The 25625-nt window shown below is 53.7% G+C and overlaps 2 protein-coding genes across 2 annotated transcripts; both read right to left on the reverse strand.

Annotated features, from left to right (window-relative positions):
- Positions 1–499: 499 nt before the first annotated feature.
- On the reverse strand, positions 500–2927 carry LOC128272515 (uncharacterized). The gene is made up of 4 exons (XM_053010339.1): positions 2626–2927; positions 2453–2539; positions 1558–2334; positions 500–1462 (listed from the first exon to the last, which is right to left on the reverse strand). The coding sequence occupies exons 1-4, from the start codon at positions 2654–2656 to the stop codon at positions 1185–1187; spliced, it is 1173 nt and encodes a 390-aa protein (XP_052866299.1). The 5' UTR covers positions 2657–2927; the 3' UTR covers positions 500–1184.
- Positions 2928–3410: 483 nt separating this feature from the next.
- Positions 3411–21862, reverse strand: LOC128274866 (uncharacterized). Its single transcript, XM_053013196.1, has 5 exons — positions 21089–21862; positions 8683–9599; positions 8456–8593; positions 8170–8378; positions 3411–5648 (listed from the first exon to the last, which is right to left on the reverse strand). Exons 2-5 carry the CDS (start codon positions 9559–9561, stop codon positions 5231–5233), a joined length of 1644 nt encoding a protein of 547 aa, XP_052869156.1. The 5' UTR covers positions 9562–9599; positions 21089–21862; the 3' UTR covers positions 3411–5230.
- Between the last annotated feature and the right edge of the window lie 3763 nt (positions 21863–25625).

The raw sequence follows: 25625 nt of genomic DNA on the forward strand, positions 1-25625 counted from the left end.
AAATTATCTGCGGATAGGGCCAATAGCTCCAGCACACCTTGGGAACATCACTTGTTTGGGGCTCCTTTTGAATTCGTTGACCGGTGTTCGTTTCAGCTGCTGCCGATGATGTCAGTAGCAAGTGCATATACGAAATCAAACTGAAAACCTAATTTTTTTGGGAAAAAAGAAGAATATTATTCGCTGTTGCCGTGTTAATGGCACTTTTTACCATCAACAGCACACTGCACAAGCAAATTCGTGTGCCTTGTCGCTCCAGCGGACTCCATCGCGTGCAGAAGGCACCAAAGGGTGAATGTCTAGCCAACGGGATGTACTCAATAATCGTCGAAAACACGGACGACGGACGCACACAGAACCGGACATCGAAGCTTAGCTTCATATTTTACACCATCGGCTGAATAAAGCCAGTCGCTGAAAGAGTATTCCGCCCCACGCCTGCTACAATTCACACCGAGAGTAGAGAGACAATTTCGGGCAACTTTGTGATTGTAGTTGCGTTGCTTTAATTTCAACCTGTTTCTTGTTCGGGATTTGTTTTACATCACTCGCTGTGTATCGCTAAATTTTATTCCTAACCTTTTTCACGTTCCATTAACTTGAGATAGTGCACATTCTTCCCTTGTTAGAATTCTCCATTGGCCACACGGAGAAGGAAACTTGAAAACGCTCCAACCTCCAAACTGCGGCCGCGTGTTTTCTTTACGTAGAAAAAGTCCCGAATTGTCAAAATGGGGTATTTAAGAAAACGGAAACCAAACAACTACCAACAAACGGATTTTAGGTTCCATGAGAACCGGCTAGGGATTCTTCGGGGCCATGTGCTTCTCCCACTCCCCCAGGCAATAGGGTTGAAGAAAATGGCAATAACTGGATGATTAAAACAAAAGCAAAAGAAGGGATAAAATTAAACTAAGCTAGTGTGCATAGTTATCAGAATGAAAAAAAAAAAACACAACTCAACGATGCAACACGACCGTTGACGGGTTGCTTGGATCATAGCGGAAGCAGTCCCGAGAGCAGTTTGCACCGTTTCCCTTCACCCGTGATACCTTTCGGTGCGGACCAATCTCCGGGGTATGCTAGAACTAGACCACACAAAACCTGGCCAACAGTTGTGCCGCCAACGAAAGGGATACTGCACGCGGGTATAACAGACGGATACGGCGAGACGTTCGCCAGCACTATTCGAGAGATTCCATCTTAACGGCTAAAGCACTGTTATCGCTGCTGATCGAGCTAACCGCACCGGTCGCGGTGCTTGTGGTGGTGGTACTATTAGTGCCGAGGGGCGAGTGCATAATCGTCCCCGTCTGCTGGATGGCCTGCGGCTGCTGCTGCTGCTGGTTCTGTTGGTTTCGTTTCGTTTTAACCTTTGCATGGCGTTTGTGCGATCGTTCGATGGCCTCTTTCATTTCGATCACATACTCGTCGTACTTCATTTTATCTTTGAACCAAGCAACTGAAAAAGATAGCAGAATAAAGAATAATATGACACCGCTGCCCTTCCCAATGGCGTTCTTCCCACTTTTGCCATCCCCCCCGGGTTATGCTCACCGTACAGTGAATCACTGAATAGCACGACCGAAGATAGTTTGAACTTTTTGCCACTGTCCCACGTCACCGAGTCTAGCACCTCGTCGCTTACGATCGACGTCAGTGCGTTCATGACGATGTTTTGGTCACAGTCCAGTCTTATTTTGGTGAGATGCTCGAACAGCTTGTTGTAAAGCGACTCGTCGCCGCAGATGCTTTTGTTCAGCTCGATCAGTTCCTTCAGCGAACGAAGCGGAAACTTGAAGCACGATTCGATCTCAACTGACGGTGGCTGCGAAACCGTGCCAGGTTCGAGCGTGGCCAGCTGACCACAACCGGAACTACTACCTCCAGCACCACCACCACCGAGCTGCGGGTTGGCACCAACTTCCTGCTTCAGTGTGGTCAACCGGCTTAAGCTTTGCTCGGTCACAACCTTTAGAAGTTCCTCGATGTTGGTAAGCTTTTTCAGTATAAGCTTGATGTCCTCCGATTGGTTACCAACCGCGGCGCTGTATGTGCTGTTACTATTGCTAGTGCTGCACGCTATGGCACTAGTATTCGGTGGGAGTGCCTGCTGTTGACCGATCGAAATGATCTGCTGTTGCGGTTGGACCTGCACCTGTACTGTCTGCAGGGTGCCGATCCCGCCCGTCGGACACGTTGTACTGTTACTGTTGCTGTTCGATGTTACACCGACCAGCGTAGAGGACGAGGACGGTTCTTGATGTCGCACCCGTTTCAGCTCCTCCGAGTCCATACTGTGCTCATCGTCGTAGTCATGGTCGCCAGATGTCGCTGGTTGGGGGGCATCGCAAGGGACAGAACAGAAAGAGGGAGAGAGAGAGAGATAGAGAACGTGTGGGGGGTCTACAACCCGGATTAACGCTGAGCCTCTGACGGTGGTTATACTTACATGGTTTTTCATCGTGCTTATCTTTGTCACGAAACTTTTTGATTATGATGTGTATGTCATCAGAGATCGGAATTCGCTTCTTTTTAGCTAAAAAACACAAAAAAGGGGATAATCGCAAAGTCTTGTCGCTCCGGCGGAGACTGTGGGGCAAACCGGTGGGTGACCAAACTCACAAGTGGTGGCGTAGTTGTGGCAATTGTCCATCGTGGTTATGGTGCGTTCCGCTCTGCAGTGTTACGCGTTGCTGAAGTAGCGCCAAAGAACACCGTGCGACGGAGATATGATCCGCCCAACTTCGGTAAACTCCGACCTACATAGACGATCGTTTTGGCGCCGTTTCACGGGTGCTACGGTGCGTCGCTGTCGCTTCGCTAGTAATGGCGCTAATCATGGAGGAAGTACAAACGCAGCAAGTTTGTCCCGAGGCCAAACACCTAGCCCACTGCAATTCTCCCACACGCAGTGATCTTCCGAAGAACAATTGAACAACAAACGAGCAAAATATGTGCTGGGCGATTGAATGGTGAGAAAAACAGAATTAAGACAGCTGTCAACGCGCAGCTTTGACGTTTCAGGGTGCCATAGTATTTTTCATGCTCACTCGAGCGAGGGGTCTCGTAGTCGATAATGCGTTGGTTTTGTCTACCGATTCAAATTTTCATTTACATTTGCTTTTGTTTCTCAGTAAATCATACGTACTACGGAATCATACTACGAATACGTATCATACTACGTACGGAATAGTGATGATGCCTAATAGGGTAGTGTGGTGCGTCGTCAGTTCGGATTTCAATAGTGAACTGGAATGCTGATTAACGGCCATTTGCTCTATCTGTTGTTGCTGGTGAAACAAAATATTGGATATAAATAAGGAATAACCACCGGGAGAACGATACTTACGTCTTTTGCTATTGGCATTTCGGAAAAAGTCACATTTAAACCACAAACGGTTTTTAGATAAAGTTCAATTTATTGACTCTGCTTGGCGTAAGCCAAGCACAGAACGATACAAATATCAGTTATGTATTTGAGACTAAATACTACGTTTTAGCATACATTTACAGTATTTAGATAAACTCTACTCTTATCTAATAACAGGCAACACTTTCCCTCATTGTCAGGAACACGTGCTACAAAATATTTACAGCCTTCTCGTGTAATAATCACGGTAACGTTCCGATACGCATTGACTGCTACATCGTCATGTTACATCATCAGTACAGATCTAACGGTGTTATTTTATGCGTTCTTAACAGAGCACGCACTTCAACAGTTAAGGCAAAGTAGCAACAATTAGTTTGACACTGAGAAGAAGGATCAAATAGACTAACAACTGGACTGTAGAGTATATAGATTCAATAATTTCCAAACTCTGCCCTCTCCTACCTCTATAACATGCCCCCGCGTATGGCCACAGTGTATTGTGATAGGAAACGCGTGCCAGCGCATTAAGCTCGCTTGACTCAGAAATCACTCTTTTAAACATAGCAACAGTTAGTTGATGGCCGATCTATCTCCGATCGAAAGACTGGCATTTTGTTCGCCTGTGGCAAGCTGTGGCACAAGCTCCTGTTCCGTTTGTTTGCATTTTTTAATCTACTAAATTCATATTCGTTGCTCAACGAGACAGCGACGACGACGACGAGACACACGGGATTGTGCCACCCTTCTGTTTGTGCACATTGTTGTTTGATCGTATATAAATTAACACAGCTACCTCCCCACCGGGGAGCGGATCCGTTTTAGTACATTTCGGTTTCGTGCACGACGGATTGAAGTTTTATTTAGTTCCCACCTTTACTAGTGTGTCCGCGTCTATAATTCTCACTCACTTTTTCGACTGCTTTAGGACAGGTACAACACACAACATAATAGCCGTCGAAATCGAAACTAATCTCACATTTGATTTGCATCCGTTTTGTTCATTTTGTTTTGTTCTTGTTGTAATTGCCAACATCAATCGAACGCGACACTGCTTAAAAGACCCTGCTATATTGCTTGCTGCACATGATACATGCTCTTAAAACAATGCGATCGCCAGCATTTCGTTCCCTTTGCGGATTTGATTTTCCCCCGTCACGGACTTTTCTTCATGTGGCTCTGTGTGTGTTTTCAGATATAATTTACTTTGTGGACACAATCAGTCTTTTAGTTGCCGTATGTAAATATGATTATTAAATTAATAGTATGTATTGTATCGACTTTTCGTGCTTCGACACCCGTTGCTTCGCTACCACACCAACCTGCGCGCGCGCACCCACGCTGATCCTTGCGCCATAGTTCGCCTTATCACGTTCTTCTTAAAGCACACCTTTCCTAGCACACGCTCCCTAGGGCAAGGATCGCCAATACCTGTAGTCAGTTTCCCGCCGTCACTCGATCATCTCCCTTCCCTCCCCGGGCGACACAACACTGTCGGTCAGTTGTGAAAAGGATACGGTCTTCAGTTCCACTTGGTCCTAAATCTATGTGTCTGGTTGCGACGTAGTTGCGACAACACGTGCGTACATAAAATCAATCTCGTCTGAGTAATTTTGAGTATTCGTTAGAAGGAGTGGTTAAAACGATTTCCTGTTTGTTTCGAATGGCAGATTGCCCATCTTTTTGGTCATGCAAACCGTCTTCTTAAAAAAAAGCATTGTTAATAAGCACGGCCACGTGTTAGTGAGCTCGTGCGTGCGAATCGGCACGCACGAGCCATCGGGGCCACGTGTCGGGCTCGAAAGCTAAAACAAGCAAAGATGAAGTTGCACTTTCACGGGCAACGGAAGGGAGGGCTCACGTGTTTTGGCTACACATCAGCTTGCGCAGCCGCAGCAGGTTGGCAAGCAGATCCTCGCCCTCGTTGCGTTCGCGGATGAAGAACAGTTTGCCGCTGCTGGCACTGCGCCCGAGTGGGGCCGTCATGCCGGTTCGCGGTGTTCTGTCGGGTCGGCCGGACTGGTTGTTGTTTGCAAGCAGTGCAAATTCTTCCCCAGCGCTAGTACGCCGCTCACCGAGCCAAGGACTGCTGATGGGGGGGACACTGCTACTGGTGACGACACGGCCGCCACCGCCGACGCCGCCGGCGGACAGTTCCATCTCGATCGGTCGCATCGCTGGTGGTGTGGTTGCTTCACAGTACGGTTGTTGCTGTTTGGGTGCCATCACATCCGAACCCGTACGATCTGCTGCCGCTCCGCAGCCATACGCCTTGCTGTAACGGCCAGACCAAGAAGAGCAAAAACACAAACATCAGGAATCCGTGGACCATCGGCAACCGTTATCGGCACACACGAATGTTAGGCCAAATACAGCGACTGTACAGAGTGATTAATGTCGCGGGGCACTCCGCAAGGATCTGGGATGCCGGATGGGAAACGAATGACTGGCGGTGAACCTAGCGAACTGACGAAGTGACGCACTACAGACCGGTCGTCGAATGTCGTGTCGTTTAGTCAAATCAAGTTGAGGGGCACGCACTTACTACTTTCGCTTTTGGGACGTTTAGTGGCATTAGAGGGGGTGTGCTCTCCTTCGCGACTTGGCGGAAGGTTTGAAACAATTCCAACAGCAGAAACAACTGAAATGGGAACAGAATGGCGATCAGACGAGCACGCACACGTCGGGCACGATGACTGATGCGCGGACATTCGAGTGGACGATTAGTGATCTACGTGTCTGAAGAGGTCTAGACACTCTCCGGTTCACCGGTGTCTGATTACCAGCATTATCTAACAGTGTAATTGCAAAGGTTTCTAATCATTCTAATCATCAGCGATTCAAAAAGTTTCAAGAGCAAGGCACAATCGATCGATGTGTCTATCGCACAGATCGATTAAGGAGTGGCTCTGGAAACGAGTGTCGTGCAACAGGAAGTGAGGATCACGCAGTTACGACAACCGAAAGTCTGACGGCCGCGCACTGAATGCGAAATGCGTTCACCTGACACACGCTCAATGCGGCGGCGGTGCACTGAACGGATCGAAGGACATCCTCGGACACATCGACAACCGGTTTTCTGTAGGCTTTAGTGCGGATATGGTGCGTTTACCGGTGATCATAACCTATTGACCTAGTGGGCTGGTGGTGAGTGTGTAACGATCACTGATCCCGCAAGCATGCTACTGCGCTAATGCCCAGTTAGTAACGGAAGCTGAGTCGTAGCGATCGTGGGTTTTTATCGGTCCGGGCGCTACTAGGGATGTGTTGTAAAAAATGGCCAGCTTTGGTAGTGTTGGTGCCCCCGATTATTAGTGTTCTAGTAGGTTCTACTGACCCCAGCGGTTAGTACACCGGAAGACCGGAAGATCAAACCGACTACGACTGGTTAGCCACCAAAACAGCACTCCGTTTTTCGCATCCCGAACGCAACACCCCGGGTTTAGTTTGGAGTATTGTCCCCACAATTCTGCTACATCTACACACACACACACACAGACACACAAACACACAGACACACATACACAAACACTGCAAGGACACACTGGGGCGCGCAGCTAATGAGAGGCAACTCGGAGGGAGGATGGTGGCACACATTACGATTACGATGACCCAAGCAGCAGCGGACGCACGAGGGACGAAACACGCAGTTTAATGAGGGCGAGGGGCGTGGGGAACCGGTGGGAACATTGTTTTAATCGGTATGCTAGTGGCGTAGTAAATAGAAAACAAAACGGTTGAAAATTACCTCTTCAAATCGATTATTTCACTCCCTGACGCGCACGCACACGCACTTCACACGCACGCGTGAGCGCGTAGTTTTGTAGGTTAGGCACACGCACGCGTTAAGAACTCACTCTATGCCGCCTGCCGTTAACAACACCACACCGGCGGTGGAAGGAATGTCCCAAAAACGCTAAAAAGGCTTTTCGCCATGCTGAGAGCCCGACCGCGGCGCTTCCGCGGGGAGCCTCGAGCTCGCTTAAGCACTGTCCACAGACACACACACACACACACACATAAAACACTGTCCTAACCCTAATAGTATGTACAAAAGTCCTGTCTCGTAGGAACGTCTCACGTAGGAAATGTTTCGTAGGAAGCGGAAGCAGCTTTATTATCACTTAGCTTTCATCACCGTCGCCAACCGAAGCTCACCGTCGTGTTTCATCGCCTGCGCTTTATCACTATCGTGCGCGTGCGTGTGTCGCCCGTGGTCCACCACCACGGACTCCGACGTGAGCTCCCCGGTTCCCCGCGCTCCCTTCTCCCTGTCCCATTATCATCCCGCTTTGCTTTGTCCTCGACGTGCAGCACGATTCCGGTTCCGGCGATGAGAGGAATGGGTCTACTGTCTGGTTTTCGAAAACCAGCGACACTCGCGGAGGTTAAAAAGGGTTGGTTAAAATATCGTGTGCCGCGTTGTGTCCACATGATCATGATCCTCGCATCTTCCACAGCGCGCGCGCGCACGTTGTGTAGCTGCTCCCGGATTTAAGGTGAGTGCACGCCCCGGATAGTGTGCCTTGTGTAACGTAGTGTTTTTGTTTTTCTTGGGAGAGACGCGCTCGGTCACTACGCTATTCGTGACACGGATTGACACACACACACGGACACACAGACACACATACACAGCACAGTAGTCCCATGGTCGCAGTGTGCTCGAAATCAGATGATCGGATCAATTCTTTCTCTCTCTCTCTCTCTCGTGCGGGACGTGCGTGTTTGCTTACGGGTTTGGGTGTCGTGAAAAGGGAGTTTTGTTGCAGTTTTAGCGTTTAGCAGGTGGGAATTACCAGTAGGGCCCCGATTGTGTCTCGGCGTTCATGTCGCTCCAGGTGTCGAGCACCGCACCGGGAGCCATGTAGGGCGACGAGAAGCCGGAGGCTGCGGTCGCCGTGCCACCATTGCGACCGGCACCGAATGCACCGGCGCCCGACGATGGCAGAAAGTCACCCGAGTCCTGCCGTGGGGCGATGCGGTTCGTCAGGGAGTAGTTGCGACCCTACGAGAGAGAGACGGACAGGATTAAAGCCCACTGGCTTCATTACGTTGCGATCTTTCGCGGCAAACGCCACTTACATCATTGTTGTCCCAGTACTCGACGCCATCGCACTTGAAGCAAGCGCAGAACTCAATCCGTCTGGACTTAGGTGGAAGAGTTACCTTGAAGGAAAACGTGTCGAATATCAGATACGCCGAAGCAGCTCCGTTGCCGACCTGCGATTTTGGAGAAAAGAGCGCAACAATCAAACAATCAGTGATCAGAGGAACAGACGAACGCACCCTGCCCGGGGACCAGTGCTTACCAGACTGTAGGTGCAGAAGGCGTCCTCGTGCGTCTTCCAGTTGTCGCACGACGAACGGAGGATCACCTCCTTGTGGTAGGATAGGTTCTTCACCTTCACCGTGCCGACGATCAGCTGCTCCGTCTCCTTGATGATGACGTTCTCGAGCGAAATGTTCCGCTCGTCCAGCTTCTGCCGGAAGCGCACATAGTCGCTGGCCGGCTGCACAAAGTCCACGATCCACTGCTCCTGCGGCACCGGGCTGATCATGCCCTGGGTGACATGCGCCAGGAACTGGAGGCTCCAGATCGGTGGCATGTAGGACGGTTCGCGCATCACGCGCACCTGCGTCAGCTGGCCGCCTTGGTCATCGGCAAACACGACCTTCTTTTTGTTACGGGCCGCGACTTCGGCCGCCGTGGCATCGGTAGTCTCGGCAACGGCACCGAGGATACGAGTGTCGGCCGGTGTCAACGCCGTCCGGGCGGTTGTCAACATCGTCGGCATCGTCGTACTATCACCGATCAACGTGGGAGCCTCGGTAGTTGTCAGGTCTTCCGGACGCATCACAAGACAGGAGCGGAGCGGCGAGGATGGGCCCTTCCCACTTCCGGTGGGGCTGAGGCAGGGTGGCGTGAGCTGTCGCTGGAGTGGTGCGTGGCCGCCCGTCGGTGGATAGGTCGGTAGCTGAAGTGAAGCCGGTCGGCAGTAGTTGTGCATCCTCGGTGTCGCTGATCCTCCGTAGTATGGGGCCCCTGCAACGCCACCATCGCCCATGTTTCCACTCCGATCACCGAGCGGCAGCGGCCCAGGGTTTCCCGGCTTGTAGTCCGCCGCGGACAGTGGATGGCTGTAAACCGAGGGACTCTGCGACACTAGCATCTCAGCGTACGCGGGCATTCAGACGAGCAGATCGAGGAGGTTTTTGGCCAACCGAACTGCAACCGTGCCGGCCAGGAAAGAAAGAATGAAAGAAAACGCGTGGGATGAAAAATGAGATCAGCTGGCAGCGGCACAGGGCGTTAGGAAAAGTTATTTTCGGAATTAAATCAACCACCCCGAGAACCGTGTGCGTCCGGTGGATGCACTCGTCCTCGTGGAAGAGTTTAGGTTATTACGCAAAAGTCATCGTTTTCTCCTGCCAATGCCGTCACATGGCAGGCAGCGGTCTGATGGCGTCTGGTCAGAGACAACCCGGCCACCCAAGGATCGTTTGACGTAGGACCAGCGTGACATCCGACAGGAGACCGCACGGGACAGCAGAATGCGACGAGCGGACCATCCACCAGCTGGGCGATGTGCTGCTAGTTGACAGAGCGCCAAGGACATCTAGCATTGACAATAATGGGTTGCGGGCCACAATGTAGGCCACGGTCTCTCGGAGAAGGTCGGGGTTTTAGTGACCTCTAACTAAAATCCGAATCCGAATATGATTCTTATTGCTCTTTATTTTAAACAACAAACGATGACCAACCAATCGTAATTCAAATCCCTCGCCTTGAGCTAATTAATTGGAGAGAACTAACCGACCGAACGAAATTGCATACAAAATTACAAACCTGATCACCCGATTTTAAAACAGTGTGTAGCAAAGGAGGACACTCGGCGCTAGGCGTAGAGTACAATCAACCGGTTCCCCAAACAACAGAAAAACTATGGCCGACATGCGAAGAAAAACAATGTGACTAACGGCAAGTGCCCAAATCCCACACGCGCCTGTGAAAAAAGATGCGACGAAGCCGCGACAACATTTAAAAACCATGGCCGTGAAAATAAAATCGCCGAAGAAAACAAGCGAACGAAAGCGAGGGGAATGATCGTCGCGATCATGATCATTTTTAATGTGCTGAAAAAAATGATCAAACAGTAACAACAATCTTACAGACACACCCACCACCGTTGGTTTTGTTTGAGGAAATTCTTTCCACTTTGGCTCGTATCGGTTCTGGGAGCGTGATTTGATTCCCAGTGCATGGTTTGGATGATTTAATGCAACGATCGCAATCCCCTATTAAGTGCACTTGAAGTCCAATCGCAGCACAGCATTCGAGCAGTGAGTCGGGCGCCCGACAATGAATTTGTTATGCCACGTACTGTTTCTGGTGATTTATTTGTTTACGCGATCGTCGACTGTTGCTGCCGTCATCGGAGTGGCACAAGACACACATCCGCACGGCCAGGCGATCCACTAACCCGGAGTGGCCAACGCACGTCTCATTCATTAAACCTCTGTTGGGTTGCTGGGTGAGGTTTTGATTAAAATTAGAAATTCCGTGACAATTTCGAGTTCGAAAGTAGAGCCGAAACAAAACAAAACAAACTCTGACAAGCCGCAACTGAACCGGTTTAACGCGCACGATTCTGACAGCTGACTTGTTGCTACTAAAATTTAACTCCTTTTTTCTAGTGCACTAATTTTTAATGCCTCTCGGTGCCATATTGTGCCGCTCGCCACGTGCATGCCCTACGCACGTAAATCAATCGAAACTGTTTGTCCACAACGTTAGGCGCCGTCGAAGGGGCGGCACCAGGAATCGAAGTCCGTGTAAATACTGCACGTCGCAGGGCGGCCTCGCGATCAGGAAGGTGTATGGAATTTTCCATGCCGCATGGCGGCCGCGGCGCCATCTTGACCGATCGATCCAGGATGCGCCGGCGGGCGTGTGGATGGACTTGGATTGATTGTTTGTGGTCGTTTGTGACTGATCATGCAACATAAAACCGTCGATCATCGGGCGCTGATTAGCTGGCCGGCGGGTGCAGTTTGGTAAAACAACCCGTTACAATCAGCGCGCCTCGGGGCGCCTCGGGTGATAAGGATTCGCGGAACGACGTGCGGATCGCGTCCATAAATAGGCATACTGATGCAAAAGGGTTCCCAGCCAGCCAGCCAACTAGCCAGCAAGGTTATCAGATCAGGGGACTGCCGCATGGCCGGGACCACGGCAGGCATGTGAACCAAACCGATCCACACGTGACACCGGCCTGGCTGGAGGAGGCGACCTCGCTTGATATTTGAACGTCTCGAGCAACGGACGAGAGGTCCGTTACTTTATCTCACACCCACCGTCACACCCACCCGAAATGTAAGACAGAAGCGCTCGATTTGAGTTACCGAGGTGCGGAAATGCCACCAAGGGTACCAAGGGCCCGCGAGGGGACAATGGTGGCCCACATACACAGCAGACCCCGCCACCACCGACGACGTAGCGTGACGTCTGTAAGTGCACACTGTGCGCACGCCGGCCCGATTGCAGCAACTCTGCTCAGCTCTGCTCTTCGAAAGCGCATGGAGGCAATTTATTTCAATTCCGGCCGTTTTTAGGGCACCGGCCTCGCCCCATCAAGAGTTCGCCGCGCATCTGATGGCAGCCGTCGGCAATTGATGGCGATTGAAACGCCCGGCGTCGGTGAAAACGAAAGTTCGCGGGCGAAAGGCCGATTGCGCCGTTGCGCGTCGTACACTTGACGGAACGCTCCCGTTTGTTGAATTGAAAGACACCAAGCACATCCCGAGGACGACGGTATCATCCATCGGGCTGTGGTCAGGTGATGTACTCTTCACCCACCGCGAGCAGGCAGCGGTTTGCGGCGTTGCACCCATTACGCTTTCGTCAGAGGCGGCCGTGGTGCAGTATGGGATTGGCCAGGCCTTGCCTCCCAGAGCCTGATAAAGCGAATATTACAGCGGGATCATCATAAAGGAGGTTATCGGTGTGCGATGTTTTCGCTTTTATCACCGCGCGATATGGTGGCCCCACACGCGGTATGGCAAACAAAGACCGCGTCCGTGCTGCACAAATGTAAACGGAGGACCGGCGAAAATCCTGCGAAGCGGCTGGTAGCCTTCGAATACGAAGATGTTCCAGCCTCCACAGGGCTCAAGTGCGACCACAGGCTTGGAGGACAATTTCGTTGGCCAGCTCAGTTTTATCAGAATGCCAAAACAGAACATTTGGAGTTCGCTCGGCTGTAAGTGTAAATAAAACAGTTCCAAAAACATGTATATAATCAAAGCAACCATGAGCAGCAAACAAACCATCGAAAAGGAGGCTTCAAAAAAGCGAGCATCCCTATCGTCGATCCAGCGAGGAAGTTTTGACAGATGGTTCGTGTTTATTTTGCGTGTCCGTGTTCGGGCGCTACAATGAGAAATGGCTTGGCGGCCGGATGGGGGTCCAATAAGTAACGTGATTGTGGCCGCCACCGCCGCACCGCCAAGCGCCAATTCATTATCAAAAAATAAAAGACCAACTCGTTCGATCCCACAGCGCACCGCGAGCATCTCGGGCGTACGAATAAAGGTCGCGACCGCGCGGCCGCGCGCCCGCTTTTGGCCTTATCGGTCCTCACAGCGAACACGATGATGTGCGCGAATATGTTGACCGACCGGAGCGGGCGGACCAACAACCCCCAATATGTGCCCGCCCGAGTGGCGAGAGTTGGTGTAATCCAAAGCCGAACCCAAACCCAGACGGGCCGGGTAAAATATCGATTTACGTGCCGAGCCGTTCCGGCCGGCTAAGGCCCTTTCCGCCACTGGTTGCATCATATCTAATATGGGGCCGGGCCGGAAATCGAACGGTGTGCGGTTTCGGCGCGGCGCATGGCGACCGGCGACCGGGTCCGGCACATCTCCGGGAGGTGTGTTCGGCGATCGCGAACCGCCGCGGCTGACGTCAATCGGTGGCGGCGGCATTTACGGTTTAATGGCCCGCCCGAAATCTGTTTTGCGACGGCGTAGCGACGTTATTGCATTAAAAAATGCAAGCAGATCGTGTGTTTATCGCTTTCTTTCCTGTGGACCGTTTGGTGTGGTCGCGGATGACGCGCCAACCATGGCCGCCACGGTGCACCGCAGCTTCTAGCCAGCTGCGGTGGACGATTACGTGTCGTCGGGGGTGCGCGACCGACCGGTTGGTTCTCGAGCGATACGCGATCGATCTAGAATTCGATCGATCGATCGGTTGCACAACAGATATTATGGCACTGTGTGGCCGTGGCATCACATTACCTCGCCCGCTGGCTCGAGGATCTGCGATCCGAAGTCCGATCGGCGCGACGTGACGGGTGCATCATTTCGCGCGGGCATCAATGACCGAAGGTGCTTTCCTCGGTGGACTCGGTGAGCAGAAGGACTTCCCTGGCGGATGTAGCCGTCAGCGCCTAGCACGCGCCCACCGCATGATCGGTGGCGGCCCCGCTTCGGTCGCTTCGGTTTTGGCCGCGTTTCCGTAATCCTGCCAGCGTCGTGTGGTGTTTGGCGGCGGGTTTGAGTTATTCTAAATATACATTCTCGCTACATTTTGCGCCTTTTTGGCGCACCACCGGTGGCAACGTCCGTCCGATCGGCTGTGGGGGCGCCGCCGACCACATCCTAACGATCGCGCGCGAGCTGACGTTGGGAATCTCTCGGCTCTCGGTGCTCCGGTCCCCGGTAGGGGATTCAGCAAAAAAACCAGACACCGGCGCCAAGACGAAACGAAATCGAGCAAAAGGAAATATCAAACATTACGTTTCGATGAGCAGCGATATGCGCATCGCTTGAGAGTGCATACGTGAGCAGCGAGGGCAAATGGTCTTAGCCGCTAATGGACGCTCGATGGTCGCCTGGTGTCCCGACCGGTCGGTCAAATCGTACAGCGTGCGCTGGCATTCCAACGACAGCTTATCGGGGACCCTGGAGGCAACCATGTTCGGATGTTCAAACTTGAACCGATCACCAAGAAGCGATAGTTGCGGGCCCCCTGATGGGAGGTCTCTCGAACAAACTGTGCTGTCTTTCCTGGACCCGGACCCAGCTTTCAAGCATACCATCGCCGAAACCGAAGACAATGAATGAAGACTCTTCGAACCATCTTCGAACGTCATCTGTTTGGCACTAGGCACAGTACACCGTTTGCCACTTCCCGATCGGAGAGTTTAGACAAACTTATGGGGTTATGTCAAACAAATAATCTTGTTTACCGAGGCCCACTGCACTTGACGCCTGCACCCGCGCCCCACAGGACGGCAAAAGTTCCCGCTGGTGTCGGGGCTAGGCTGTGCCGATAAGAAGAAGCCAGCACCTTCCTTCATCTTCTGTGGCGCTTGCAATCACCATTTTCCTGTGCCATCTCTACCGGCACCTTGTTTACCGATTGTGTAGTTCCAAACATTGTGGCGAGCAACATGCTCTCAGGCTCGTTTCGTTTCAGTTCCCCGAGCAATGTCACCCAGCCCGATCGGCAGGATCGCCCGCCACATTGTTTCCGGGTAATAGCTGACACACAGTCAGTGCGCTTAGCCGATCACGTTGCACCTTGACCCACATCTCGAGCAGCGAGCTCCCTACATTGAGAGACGTTTTGAAATATTTGGCACACACGGACATACGGTGGGCAAACGAAGCGGCCACCATCGTCTTCGTAACAGCTGATAGTGACGCCTGACGCCACCACCAGCACCACCGCTTATCGAGGGTCGCGGTTCGAATAATCGAAGAACGATGTGTTGTCGTTCGCTTATCGTTTCCACCGGCCTTCCCTCCGGCACCCGTCAGCAGCGCGCCTATGGCCAGCGCGCCGGGAGCGCGGGGCGCCGGTCTTCGACCTGCTCCTGTCAGAAGGTCCTCAGAGCTGAGCCCGTTGCAGAGCCGTTTAATCAAAAGAGACCTAACCTAACGAACTTGCAGCAGCAGCAGCAGCAGCAGCAAACTGGATGGGCGCGCGCTCCGGTCGGTCGAAAAGTGTGTCAATATTTCCGGTTCACTAATCCACGCACCCGCGGGAACACCAGCTGCTGCGGTGCCGAGCCACGAACAATGACGTCAATCGGATGGATCGGTGCGAACCAGATTGCGTGCGGACGACTGGAAGGTGAACATCCGATCCGGTTGGCCAAAAGGGCCAGGAGATGCTCCAGCGGCCTCCAGCGACCTCGCCGGAGACCGGAAGTTCTTCGTCACCAGTGCCACAATGTGCCACAACCTCAACCTTCGGGGCTTTACCGTTGGGTGGTGGTGCATCTACTGCGCAGTCCTGCGGCGGTCCGGCGATGCACCGTCGCGACGGGTAATTATAGATTACGGGGAGTGGGGTTTGCATTATATTTTTATAAATCCCGGCCGCCCGTCGCGACGACTAATCGCTCGCGGGAGCCCGGCTGCCCGCGCGCAACACGTGCGAGGGATGCTCCTCGCGCGATAGCGGCCGTCCGGTTGATCACGCGCCCGCCGCATGCAACCATCTTCCTGTTGGTTGATTGGTTGTACGGTTCTCCGCGGGACCGCGCCGCGCTAATGAAGAGTAAGAGCTTTGCGTCCCCGGCTGATACGGGCCAGAGGTAAGCCCGGGCTCTTACCTGGCTTATCGGCCGCGGCCTCGGCCGGGACTTGGGAAAGGCTTGGGAAAGGAATTCGATTCCCCGACCGTACCATGTCGGCGCGACCTCCCGAGCTGGAATTGGTTAATCTATTTCTTCGGTCGGTCGGTCTCTGATCGACTGTTGAATGCGTTTGCCGTGTAGCGTGAGCCACGGAAACCCGTTTCTGGCCCACGGGTCGGGTCGTTGGAACTTTCGGGCGGGTCGACCGGGCCGGGTTGTTGGAGACAGTTGTCGAGCCCTTCGTTCGAGCCGTAGGTGGCGTGACGTTCGAATGATAGATCGCGCTACACGCGGCAGCGGCAGCGTGTCACATGCTGATCACGCCGTGCCACCACACCACCTTAGCACATTCCGTTCTCTATCGGTTCCAAAATCGATGCCCGGTGAATGCGTTCCGTTGTGGGGTTCAGGATCGCCGGCAACCGACGAGCCCTGTTGGCCGTCGAGTAATCTACATGCATGAATCTCGCCTACAACGGGGCTCGACACGGAGGGCCTGAACCTGCCTACGACCTGCCTACGACCTGCGTGCCACCAACGACGCCAACGCCAACACCCCTTCGGGTTTTTCCTGCGCCTTCGATCGATCGATCGATCGCGTCGCCGCCGCTCGTCTCGTCTCGCGAGCTTTTCTTTTTTAAGCAGCCGTATTTTCCGTTTCGGGGTTAAAAATAGGCAAACTCGAGCTTGGCGCGGTGGAATGTCGCCGCGTGTGGTGGTGGTGGGCGGCCACCGTTGGCTTCGGGCGTGGGACGGACGTCGCGGGGTGTGGGGGGGTTTGCAAGACCCCGACGAGTCCGCATTTGAAGTATTATTTCTATATTTGTGCATGATTGAGCCCCCTCGGTTGCACTCTGGCAACCGAGTCCTGTAACGGGACGGGGAGACCATCGAATCAAGGGGGTGGGTGTCGAATAAATCTTCCGTACTCCAGCCCACTCGAGGAATACTGCACACACACCGCGATCGAACGATCTGGCCGCTGCGATGAGAAAGTTAATTGCTTTCCCGCTTTCGTGGTTTCTTCATCACTATGCTAATAAAGGATCCGCGGCCGGCCAAGGGCCGACTGTGGCTCGATGTAACGGGGTACCGGGGGTGCGCAGCGCAGTAAATCTATGGCCCTCGTAAAGTAGTCACCGGGTGATCGCACCGGAGGTAGAACTATTTTACATCCCTTTCTCCGTAGAGATTGTCTTAGGTCTTCCTACACAGACGGGCGGTGCGTTGTAGATAAATGGGAAGAAATAACGAAAAACTGGTTCAATCGGTTCGGTGCGGACCATCCTGGGCTTCCTAAGCTTGGGATTCCGTCGTCGGTCTTCCCACGATACTGCCGCGGTGCGAACGACGATTGGAGAAACAGGAATCCCATCCCGAGATGCGAGAGATCGATGCCGTTTCGACCGCTGTGCGCTGCGTTTCTTCGATCACAAAATCTGGACCCGGTTCCCGGCAGCGCTCGTCCGGGTATCGGTGGTAGCTTGCATACCATTTCGTTTTGGGTCCAAAATTAAGCCCAACTAGTTTGACAGCGTTTGGTCTTTGCTTTGCGGGGTGGCGCCATTCCGTTTACATAATTCCAGCCCCCGGCCCCGAATTAACGACGGAAGGCCCGCGCTGCGACGATCGGTGACTCGGACTCGGAAACCGCTGATTGTCGCGCGATCGTTCCATGCCGTTCCAGCCAATAATTGGTCAGAAGTGACCAAGCGAGTTTTCAGGTTTTCGGTTTCTGGTTCAGCACCACGCACTGATCACGTGATAGGTTCCGCGCGATGCGCTCCAACAGACGTGGTGTCTGTGTGTGTGTATGTGTGTGGGCAAGGCGAGAGGTCCCACATGCGGCGGTGCCTATTTGGGGACCAACGCCGCATCGTTATCGCCCCGCTTTCGGTGGTTCGGTGCACTACTCAATTTTCACGGGAGAAAGTGTCCCGCCTCGGATCGTCGGAGCCCCTCAGATTGTCGAGTCGAACGAGCCCCGATTATGGGGCCACCGATCGAGCGAGCGCATAGTGCTTCTTGATTACTCGTCGGCGCTGCACTCGATCGTTCACTCGGGGGTTGAAATGCCACTTCTGCCGTTCTGTCTCCCATCGTTCGTTCGTCCATTCATGTCCATACGAGGCCACCCGTCGGAACCTTCGGCGCCATTAGCCCCGAACGAAACGGCGCCGTGGAGGTCGTCGTAGGTCGTCCGGGTGCGCTGATAACTCCGCGGTGGGAGCTTCGCCTCCTCCTCATCCCAAGGGGTCCCAAGAGGCCATAAATTTAGCAGCATGATGATCAACCCACTCGTGGCACGAACGGTGTGCGAGGGGCAGCCTCGGGGACACCTTGCGTCGTGGTTTGCGTGCGTCTCGAGGAGCGAGCGATTGTCCTTGTCGTTCGTACGTTAGCAGATTCTGAAAGATTATTTCTGTGAACGAAGAAGAACCGTTTCCTTGAAGATTTAATCTGTAAGGTACTTGTGGACCCGAAGGTTGTCTAGGGCTGCTTAGTTGACACACCATTTTTACCGCCACCGCCTACTTGACCGCCTCCCAAAGTATTTCGGAATCAAATCGAACGCGCATGACAACATGCGGTAACAGGCTCCGTGATAAGCTGCTCCAATTCGTCTGAAGGTCCCCGCGACAGAGCCGGGTGCCCTACTACCCCTCTCTGGCCATCGGAAGGGTCGGAACCAGCGTCCATCGACCGGGTTGTTAGACGCACCAAGGGAACCAACGGCGTGTCGTGAACTTCCGATCCGCTGGATCCGGTTCACGATCGATACGCGGTAAGCGTGGTAGTCTCGTGACGAGGAAGCACAAGAACCACGCGACCACACACACACACACATTTGGCACGGAACGGAGGCACGGCCATGCATTATTTATAAATGAGTTCGCGACGTTAATGACCTTGGCATCGCGAGAATGTCACCACGCGCGCCGGCTTCGGGTCCCGTCTGAGTCCGGCTGCGACGGCATGACTAACCGATTAGCGGCCCCACTAACCCGCCGCCCCCGCACCCAGAACGTTACACAACCTGTCTGTGCTTTCGGGCCCCTCACCAGGTGTGTTGCTGGGCGCACGCGACACGGATTCACACGCCCCGACTTTCGCTTTTCATATGGTGACGTTTGACGTGTTGACGTCTGTGTCAAGTTCATTGTCAGCGGGGGGTACGGTTATCGATCTAGCAACCTAGCAACGGTGGGGCGTGTGCGTACGGAAATCCGATGGATGCGCCGCCGTGCGTTGTTTGTCACTTTTGGCGTCCTGCGGTCGACGCACTTGGCGCTATCAGACCGCGACCTGGACGGAATTACCGCATCGGCGGCTCGCTCAGCCCGGGACCCGGGACCCGGGACCCGGAACGGTCGCTGACCGGGGTGCCCAAAGCCGAAGAAAGTGTGGCAGAAAACAGCACCGAACCGAACATGCGACGTCGTCGTAGTCGGCCGATTAGATAAGGAACACCTCGCGCCGGCGACCCGAACCGGGTGCCCGAAACTGCGAACCGCGTGTCTTATCTTCTTCGTCCACTCTAATGCTTTGGGCCGCGCCGCTCCGACCAGTCTCGGTGAAAGCGTTTTGTAGTACTACACCGTCGTACGCAGCACGAGCACCGGGGCTGATACTGTTTTTGGGTGTTTTTTGCCTAGGCCCGAGGGTCTACAAATAACCAACAACCTCCGACACCCCGATCTTGGAGTGCGCGTCGCCGATCGGTCACGATCCGAACGCGGCGTCGTCGTCGGTTGAATCACTCGCTCGGCGAGTGATGTGCTGTACTGGCCTCGGCGATAAGTCTTGTTTGGTTTTTTTTTTGTAACGCCCAGCACCGATGGTGTTTAGAGAGGATGGTCGCCTCCGATGACCTGCCGGTGGCGAGCGAGACCTGGAGGGTCTTCCCAGCGCCTTCGCAGCATGCACCGCCGTGATGATCGCGCAGGGGTCAGAGCTCCGTGCGCGCCTTCGGAAGGTAGAGTAGCAAGCAGGTTGCCTTCTCCTGCTGCTGGGTTATCAGACCAGCAATTTACACTAATGGCAATATGATGGGGGGGCTTTTTATAGATTGTTTACCTTCAATTAGAAATTATGTTGCAGAGTCAGCGTTGCGCCCCCGAGGAATGCCCAACGGCGCGCCGTTTGATAAGCCTTGGGCGCGTTTTAATTGCCACCACCACGATGCTGTTTTGGGGAGAAACCACCCCTCCCGGACACGGACACCCGTTTCAGAGCTGGTTGAACGTTTACAAATTGGTGGTTCACCTCCTACCCGGCCGGCCGGTTGGCAACAGACGGGACGATAGGGGGACGAGCTCACTATCTCCGTGGTGCGATCAACTCGAAACGCGATAAATGCACACCAAACGCATGCGAACGATGCGTCACAACCGACCGACGGGTAGCGCGCGCGCCTTATCGGCCCTACCACGCCCCGCTTTATGGCCCTCCGGGAGCGATCCTCCCGTGAAGGAAGGTTTGTCTTCCCACCTTTTGCATTTCGCAGCGTAAAGTACGGACCATAATCATACACCGCTGGCTGGCGCAGGTCCGTGGACTCATTTCCTCACGGTCAGACGGCCCCGGGGGCGTGCCCGGGTTGTGGCGCGTAGGTGGCGGATAGCATAAATTATGCCACGGTGCAGCACGGTGCAGAATGTCACTGACTTATGTGTGCCCGCGGTCCGCCCGAAGCCAATTACAGACGAATTGGATTACTTCTCCCCCCAGAGGGCTTCCCGCGAAGAAAGCGGTACGGGGGACAGTAGTGTGGGTCGGCTGGAACAAGATCAATTCGTGGGCCGGAACCGCCGTCGTACGTAGGCCGGCACGGCAGTTGTGCCGGTGCCGTTTAACGCGACGCGTTCCAGTTTTCCAGGATGCGCCCGGCGCATTGCATTAATATGCTAATATGTCCCGCTGCCCGCCCGCCCAACATAATTGCCATCGTTAATGGTCGCTCCGGTCGGTGTCGGTCGATTTGCTGCTTAACATTTTAATTACTCGCAGGACAGTAGGGGTAATTGGAAATCAGATTTCTCAGAGGTCTCGGGAGACTTACCCACACGCTAGACGATATTGAGCGGTGTTCTTCTTTCTTCTCAGGCAGGCCGCGGCTGTCACCGATGTCTGAGGTCCAAGGCACAGAGATCACACACACAGAAGATCACCGCAGCGAAGAAGGCAAGATCTTTTCAACTTTCTTGCCCAACATCGGCGCATCGACGCCCACCGGAACAGACGCTTCTACGGTACACGCTGTGCCAGGCGATCACCTGTTGACCGATCGCCAACGTGGCACTATTTTTAGCTTACAAGTTCACTGGCGAGACACGAAATTTACAGCACGCATCGCCGCCGTAACCACATCACAACGCCGCCCGTCCGACCGATGGCCTTCCTTTCGGCTTCGGGGTACTGTCCTTCGCGAGGCGCAAGCTGAGGGACGGTGCTCGAAAAGGGACCGCGTTCTTGGTCTAGGGTCTCGAGCCTCTTCTGGAACGGTTGGTCGGTCGGTTACAACGTGAACATTAGGAACGCGGCACGGCACAACGAAGAATGAGAGAAACGAGAACGCCTTAACTCAGCAGTCAACCGATCAACCGATCGAAGGATATTCTGTGCGATGCGGCCTTCACTTCCTTTTGAATCACAGACACTCTCTGAAACGAACCAGACCAAGGGGTTAAGCGATGATTTCCGGCTGGCTTCGGTCCAGGAGCAGTCAGAATACGGAGACACACACGCACGCAAACAAACGCACGAAGAAACCGATTTGAAGCTTCACTTAAAAGGCACGCACCCGCAACACGTGGTGGCTCAGCACGATCGTTGAATCTCGGCGGTGAGGACGAGTTATGAGCGCTGTCGATGAGGACGACGGACAGCGTGAACGGGGATCAAGTATTGCAGTGCCAAGCGAAAAGGCCACGTCCATTTGCCTCGACCGTTTATCGAGAACTGACCGCGGAACGGCCGCAACCGGCGAAATTAAACCGTACCGGGTCCCATTCATGCGCACGCCACCAGTTTCAAAGAGCGTGTTGCGTATACGCAAGGCGCGAGATCGATCGCCCGCGCGAGAGCGAACCCGAACGCCCTCTGGCTCTCGCAACAGCTGTTGGGCCAGAGCAGGAACCGAGAGAAAATAGGACGCGCAAACCGTTTCCTTCTCTCTCTCTGACGCGGCCACATCGGCCGAAGATTTACGAAGAATAGGAGTGCGGACACGAGAGACGCGAGCAGTGCAACGATTCTGCGCGCCGAGATGCATCGGCGCTCTCTGTCGCGGGATCGCGCATCCCACGCGCCACCGGATTCGAGCGGGTGGAAAAACTAGCGCCAACTGCAAAAGTCCAGCCCCGAATCCTTTTACTCTGTTGGCAGGCGAAAAAAGTTCGAAAAGAAAGGAGTAAGGGCGCCCACCTTATCTCGGGAGGGCCACTCGGCGACAGTTGCCGTTGCCTATCGTGGGTTTGAATCGGGGCCGAATCGGGCGCGGGACAGTTACGGCGCCGGACCGGAGCACTCTTGGCCCCCATTATCGCGCTCATTTGTCGTCGTTTGCGCCGACGGCGAAAAGGGCCCGGGTCAGTGGAGGCCCTTTGCTGCTTGCCTCGTTCCTGATGCAATCCCATCTGACCACATCGTGGACAGCGGCTGCAAAACTAGCGCTCAGCAGAGTCAAGGATCGCCAGCTCAGGGATGTATCGGTGTGTGCGGGGATCGGACGCGTCGGAGCAGTGAGAGTATATTGAACACAGTTTAACGACATTCCTACACTTCCGACTGATAACGCGAGCTGCTCGATTGCGACACGCAACGAACCCGGTCACGGCATGGCCACTTTATGTCACCACACACATCCTATCGCGCCCCGCGGATAGGATGCGTTAGGTTACGTGAGAGAGGGACGTGATTTATCATCACCACTATCAGCTGGCGACGGCACATGTCGCTACACGTTTCAGGTCCCCGATGGTTCAAAATGGTTGCAAACGTGACCGCACCGCATCCCTGAGCGTGCGCAGCATCCTCAGAGGTAACACTTTGGGCGTCACCAAACTCGCCTTCCGATAGATGATCGATACGGGACCTCCGGATGCGAACCTAGAGAACTAACCATTATCGCCAACTAGCATTGCCGGGGTGCACGTCACCGTCACGCGCGGAATGCATGATGCTGGGGCCGGTATGGCCGGAACCGATCACGGAAACACGTTCGTTAAAATATCACAAAAAGGACGTTTCGGCGGAACTAAACAAAACGGAAACACTTAATGTGGGACCACGCAGTAAAATAGGAGCACGAAGAGTTGGTAAAAATTTGCCGCAACGTGATCGTGCGTCGGCCAGAGCCGAACACCGCTGGGACACTTTCTTTCCGCTGCGACCTGAACCGTACTACTGTGTGTCCAGGTAGCCCAAAATCGAGCCCCTGGCTCGCGTAGGTAGCTCCGTTTGGTATTGGTACTGGCACCGAGAGGATGAGGATGCCGGATGGCCGGATTAATTGTGTCACAACGACAACCGCAACCTGTGTACCTGTGCGTATGGGACGAGTGACGAAACATAATTGGCCTTTAATGACCGAAAAAATGCAGAGAATGTACCAGATACCGCGTCGGTGGCATTATCAGCGATGCGCCACGCTAAAAGCATTGACCGGGTGTGCCATTAGTGCCGGGTACCCGGGAGAGATCGGGAACGGAGACAAGACCGCCGAGGGTGCGCGATAATGTCCGCCGAGCAGCGATAGGTGCGCGCCCGCTAATCACGCTGGCCGCCGACGGCGACGACGACGAGCGGCGATGAGAGTTCCGAAAATAAACAAATCATGCTACGGGCGCATGAGCGATGAGCCCGAGAGGGCACGTTACTGGGACGCGGGCTGTTTGTTTTGCCTTTCCGTCGTCGCGGACCCTTCGCGCTGGAGAGTTGCAACGCCATGCGGGAAGATTTCGCATCGGATCGGACTGTCCACACGACAGATGTCATCCGTTGGCCGCATGCAAACACTGGCTTGAGACGGATTCGCTGTTGTTCCAGGGAATAACCGCGTGGCGAGCATCATAAGTGTTTCCGTTTTAGTAAGTTCCGAAAGCAAACGTTAATCACTTCGTTTCTTAAATCTCAATGTTTGCTAGATGCCGAACCGAACACTGGACCGTAGCGATCAAAGCAAGCACCGATTTTCTATCTTCTGATGATTTGTGTCTATCTTTTGGTCGTTTTGTTTGAGCCCCTTCATTCACACCAAAAATGAGCATTTGTATTGGAACCGGTTACATTATCAAGTTGTAAATTTAACAAATCGTTTCCTTTTGTTTACAGCAGAGAAGTTGCTTTACATGGATCAGAGTTCGTGTGGCTACCGGCAGCGAATCGAAAAGCAAGCAACGTTCACCATCGGTAGAGAGGATTAGAAAGCTGTGGACACGTACGACTCACAACATAGCCGTGTTTCTTGGCCACCCGTCGCCACCCGGAGCATCCCGCCGGTTGTTACTTCTCGTAAATGTTAATGTCGAAAAAAGTGGTCACTTTCAGCTAAAGTACTCCGTGTCCCCGGAGTGGCTCGGTCCGTCCGTCAGCTTTCGATGTATCTAATGCAAACGGGACATGCATCCCACAGGCAGTCGGCACGCGGAACCCGCCGGGTAAGGGAATGAAAGTCAAAGCCATCGTTAAGGGCCCCTTTCGTTGGCCCCCTGTTCCTGGAAGAGATGCACTTGAAATGAGGGAAGAAACAACACACAGACACACTCACACGAACGGCCAAAGGCACCGCCGCGAGAATGCATTTGAATTCCTAGGCTGCCCATTCATCAATCAATGCTGGCGGAGGGTTTGTGCGTGGGCACGATAAGCTGTGGTGTTAATCCGGTTGTTCCGGCTGCCGAGACTCTGGGCGCGCGGAGGGCTGTTGAACCAGCACTCTAAACCGGCCGGCAAGAAGTGTCAGGCCGCCAGGCCGTTTCTGGTGGTGCTTTCCGATTTGATTTATGTTGCGCTTTCGCATTGTTTCATAAAAGAGGTCCGCCCTGTGTAAGGGCCACAATGGGAACACGGATGGGCGACCATTTGTATGATGTGTTCCACCGCTTGGCGCCACCAGCGGCGGAGAAAAGATCATACTATGTTCCTTTCGAACTTGGTTTTCGAGCCCACGATCGTTGCGGCAGCATTCGGATCGGTAAAATGTTTACATACAAAAATAGCGCCCCGCCCGGGCGCTGTTTGTGGTCAGCCGATTGAACTCAACGCCATGCGCCACTACTGATCCGTAACACCCGGTGCCAATTAGCCGACCGATCGATAGATCCGCTGGCAGAGGGCACGGTTTAGACACGTTTGAGGTTCGCTAGTTGTCAAACATTTCAAGGAAACGTACCCGCCTTGGCGCCTTGGCCTCGCCGGTCACTCTATCACTCGGTGGCATCAGCGCGAGTGCGCCAGTGGCTTGAAAAAATCAACTAGCACTGGTCCACGTGGCACAATCGGAGCGTAGCGGCTTCTGTCGTTCTGAGTTTTGAGCATGCTGGCTTCAATTTCGGCACCTAATATCACGGCACGCGGCATCTTTCCTTTGCGAAGTA

This window comes from Anopheles cruzii, chromosome 3 (assembly GCF_943734635.1).
Source record: "Anopheles cruzii chromosome 3, idAnoCruzAS_RS32_06, whole genome shotgun sequence".
NCBI lineage: Eukaryota > Metazoa > Arthropoda > Insecta > Diptera > Culicidae > Anopheles > Anopheles cruzii.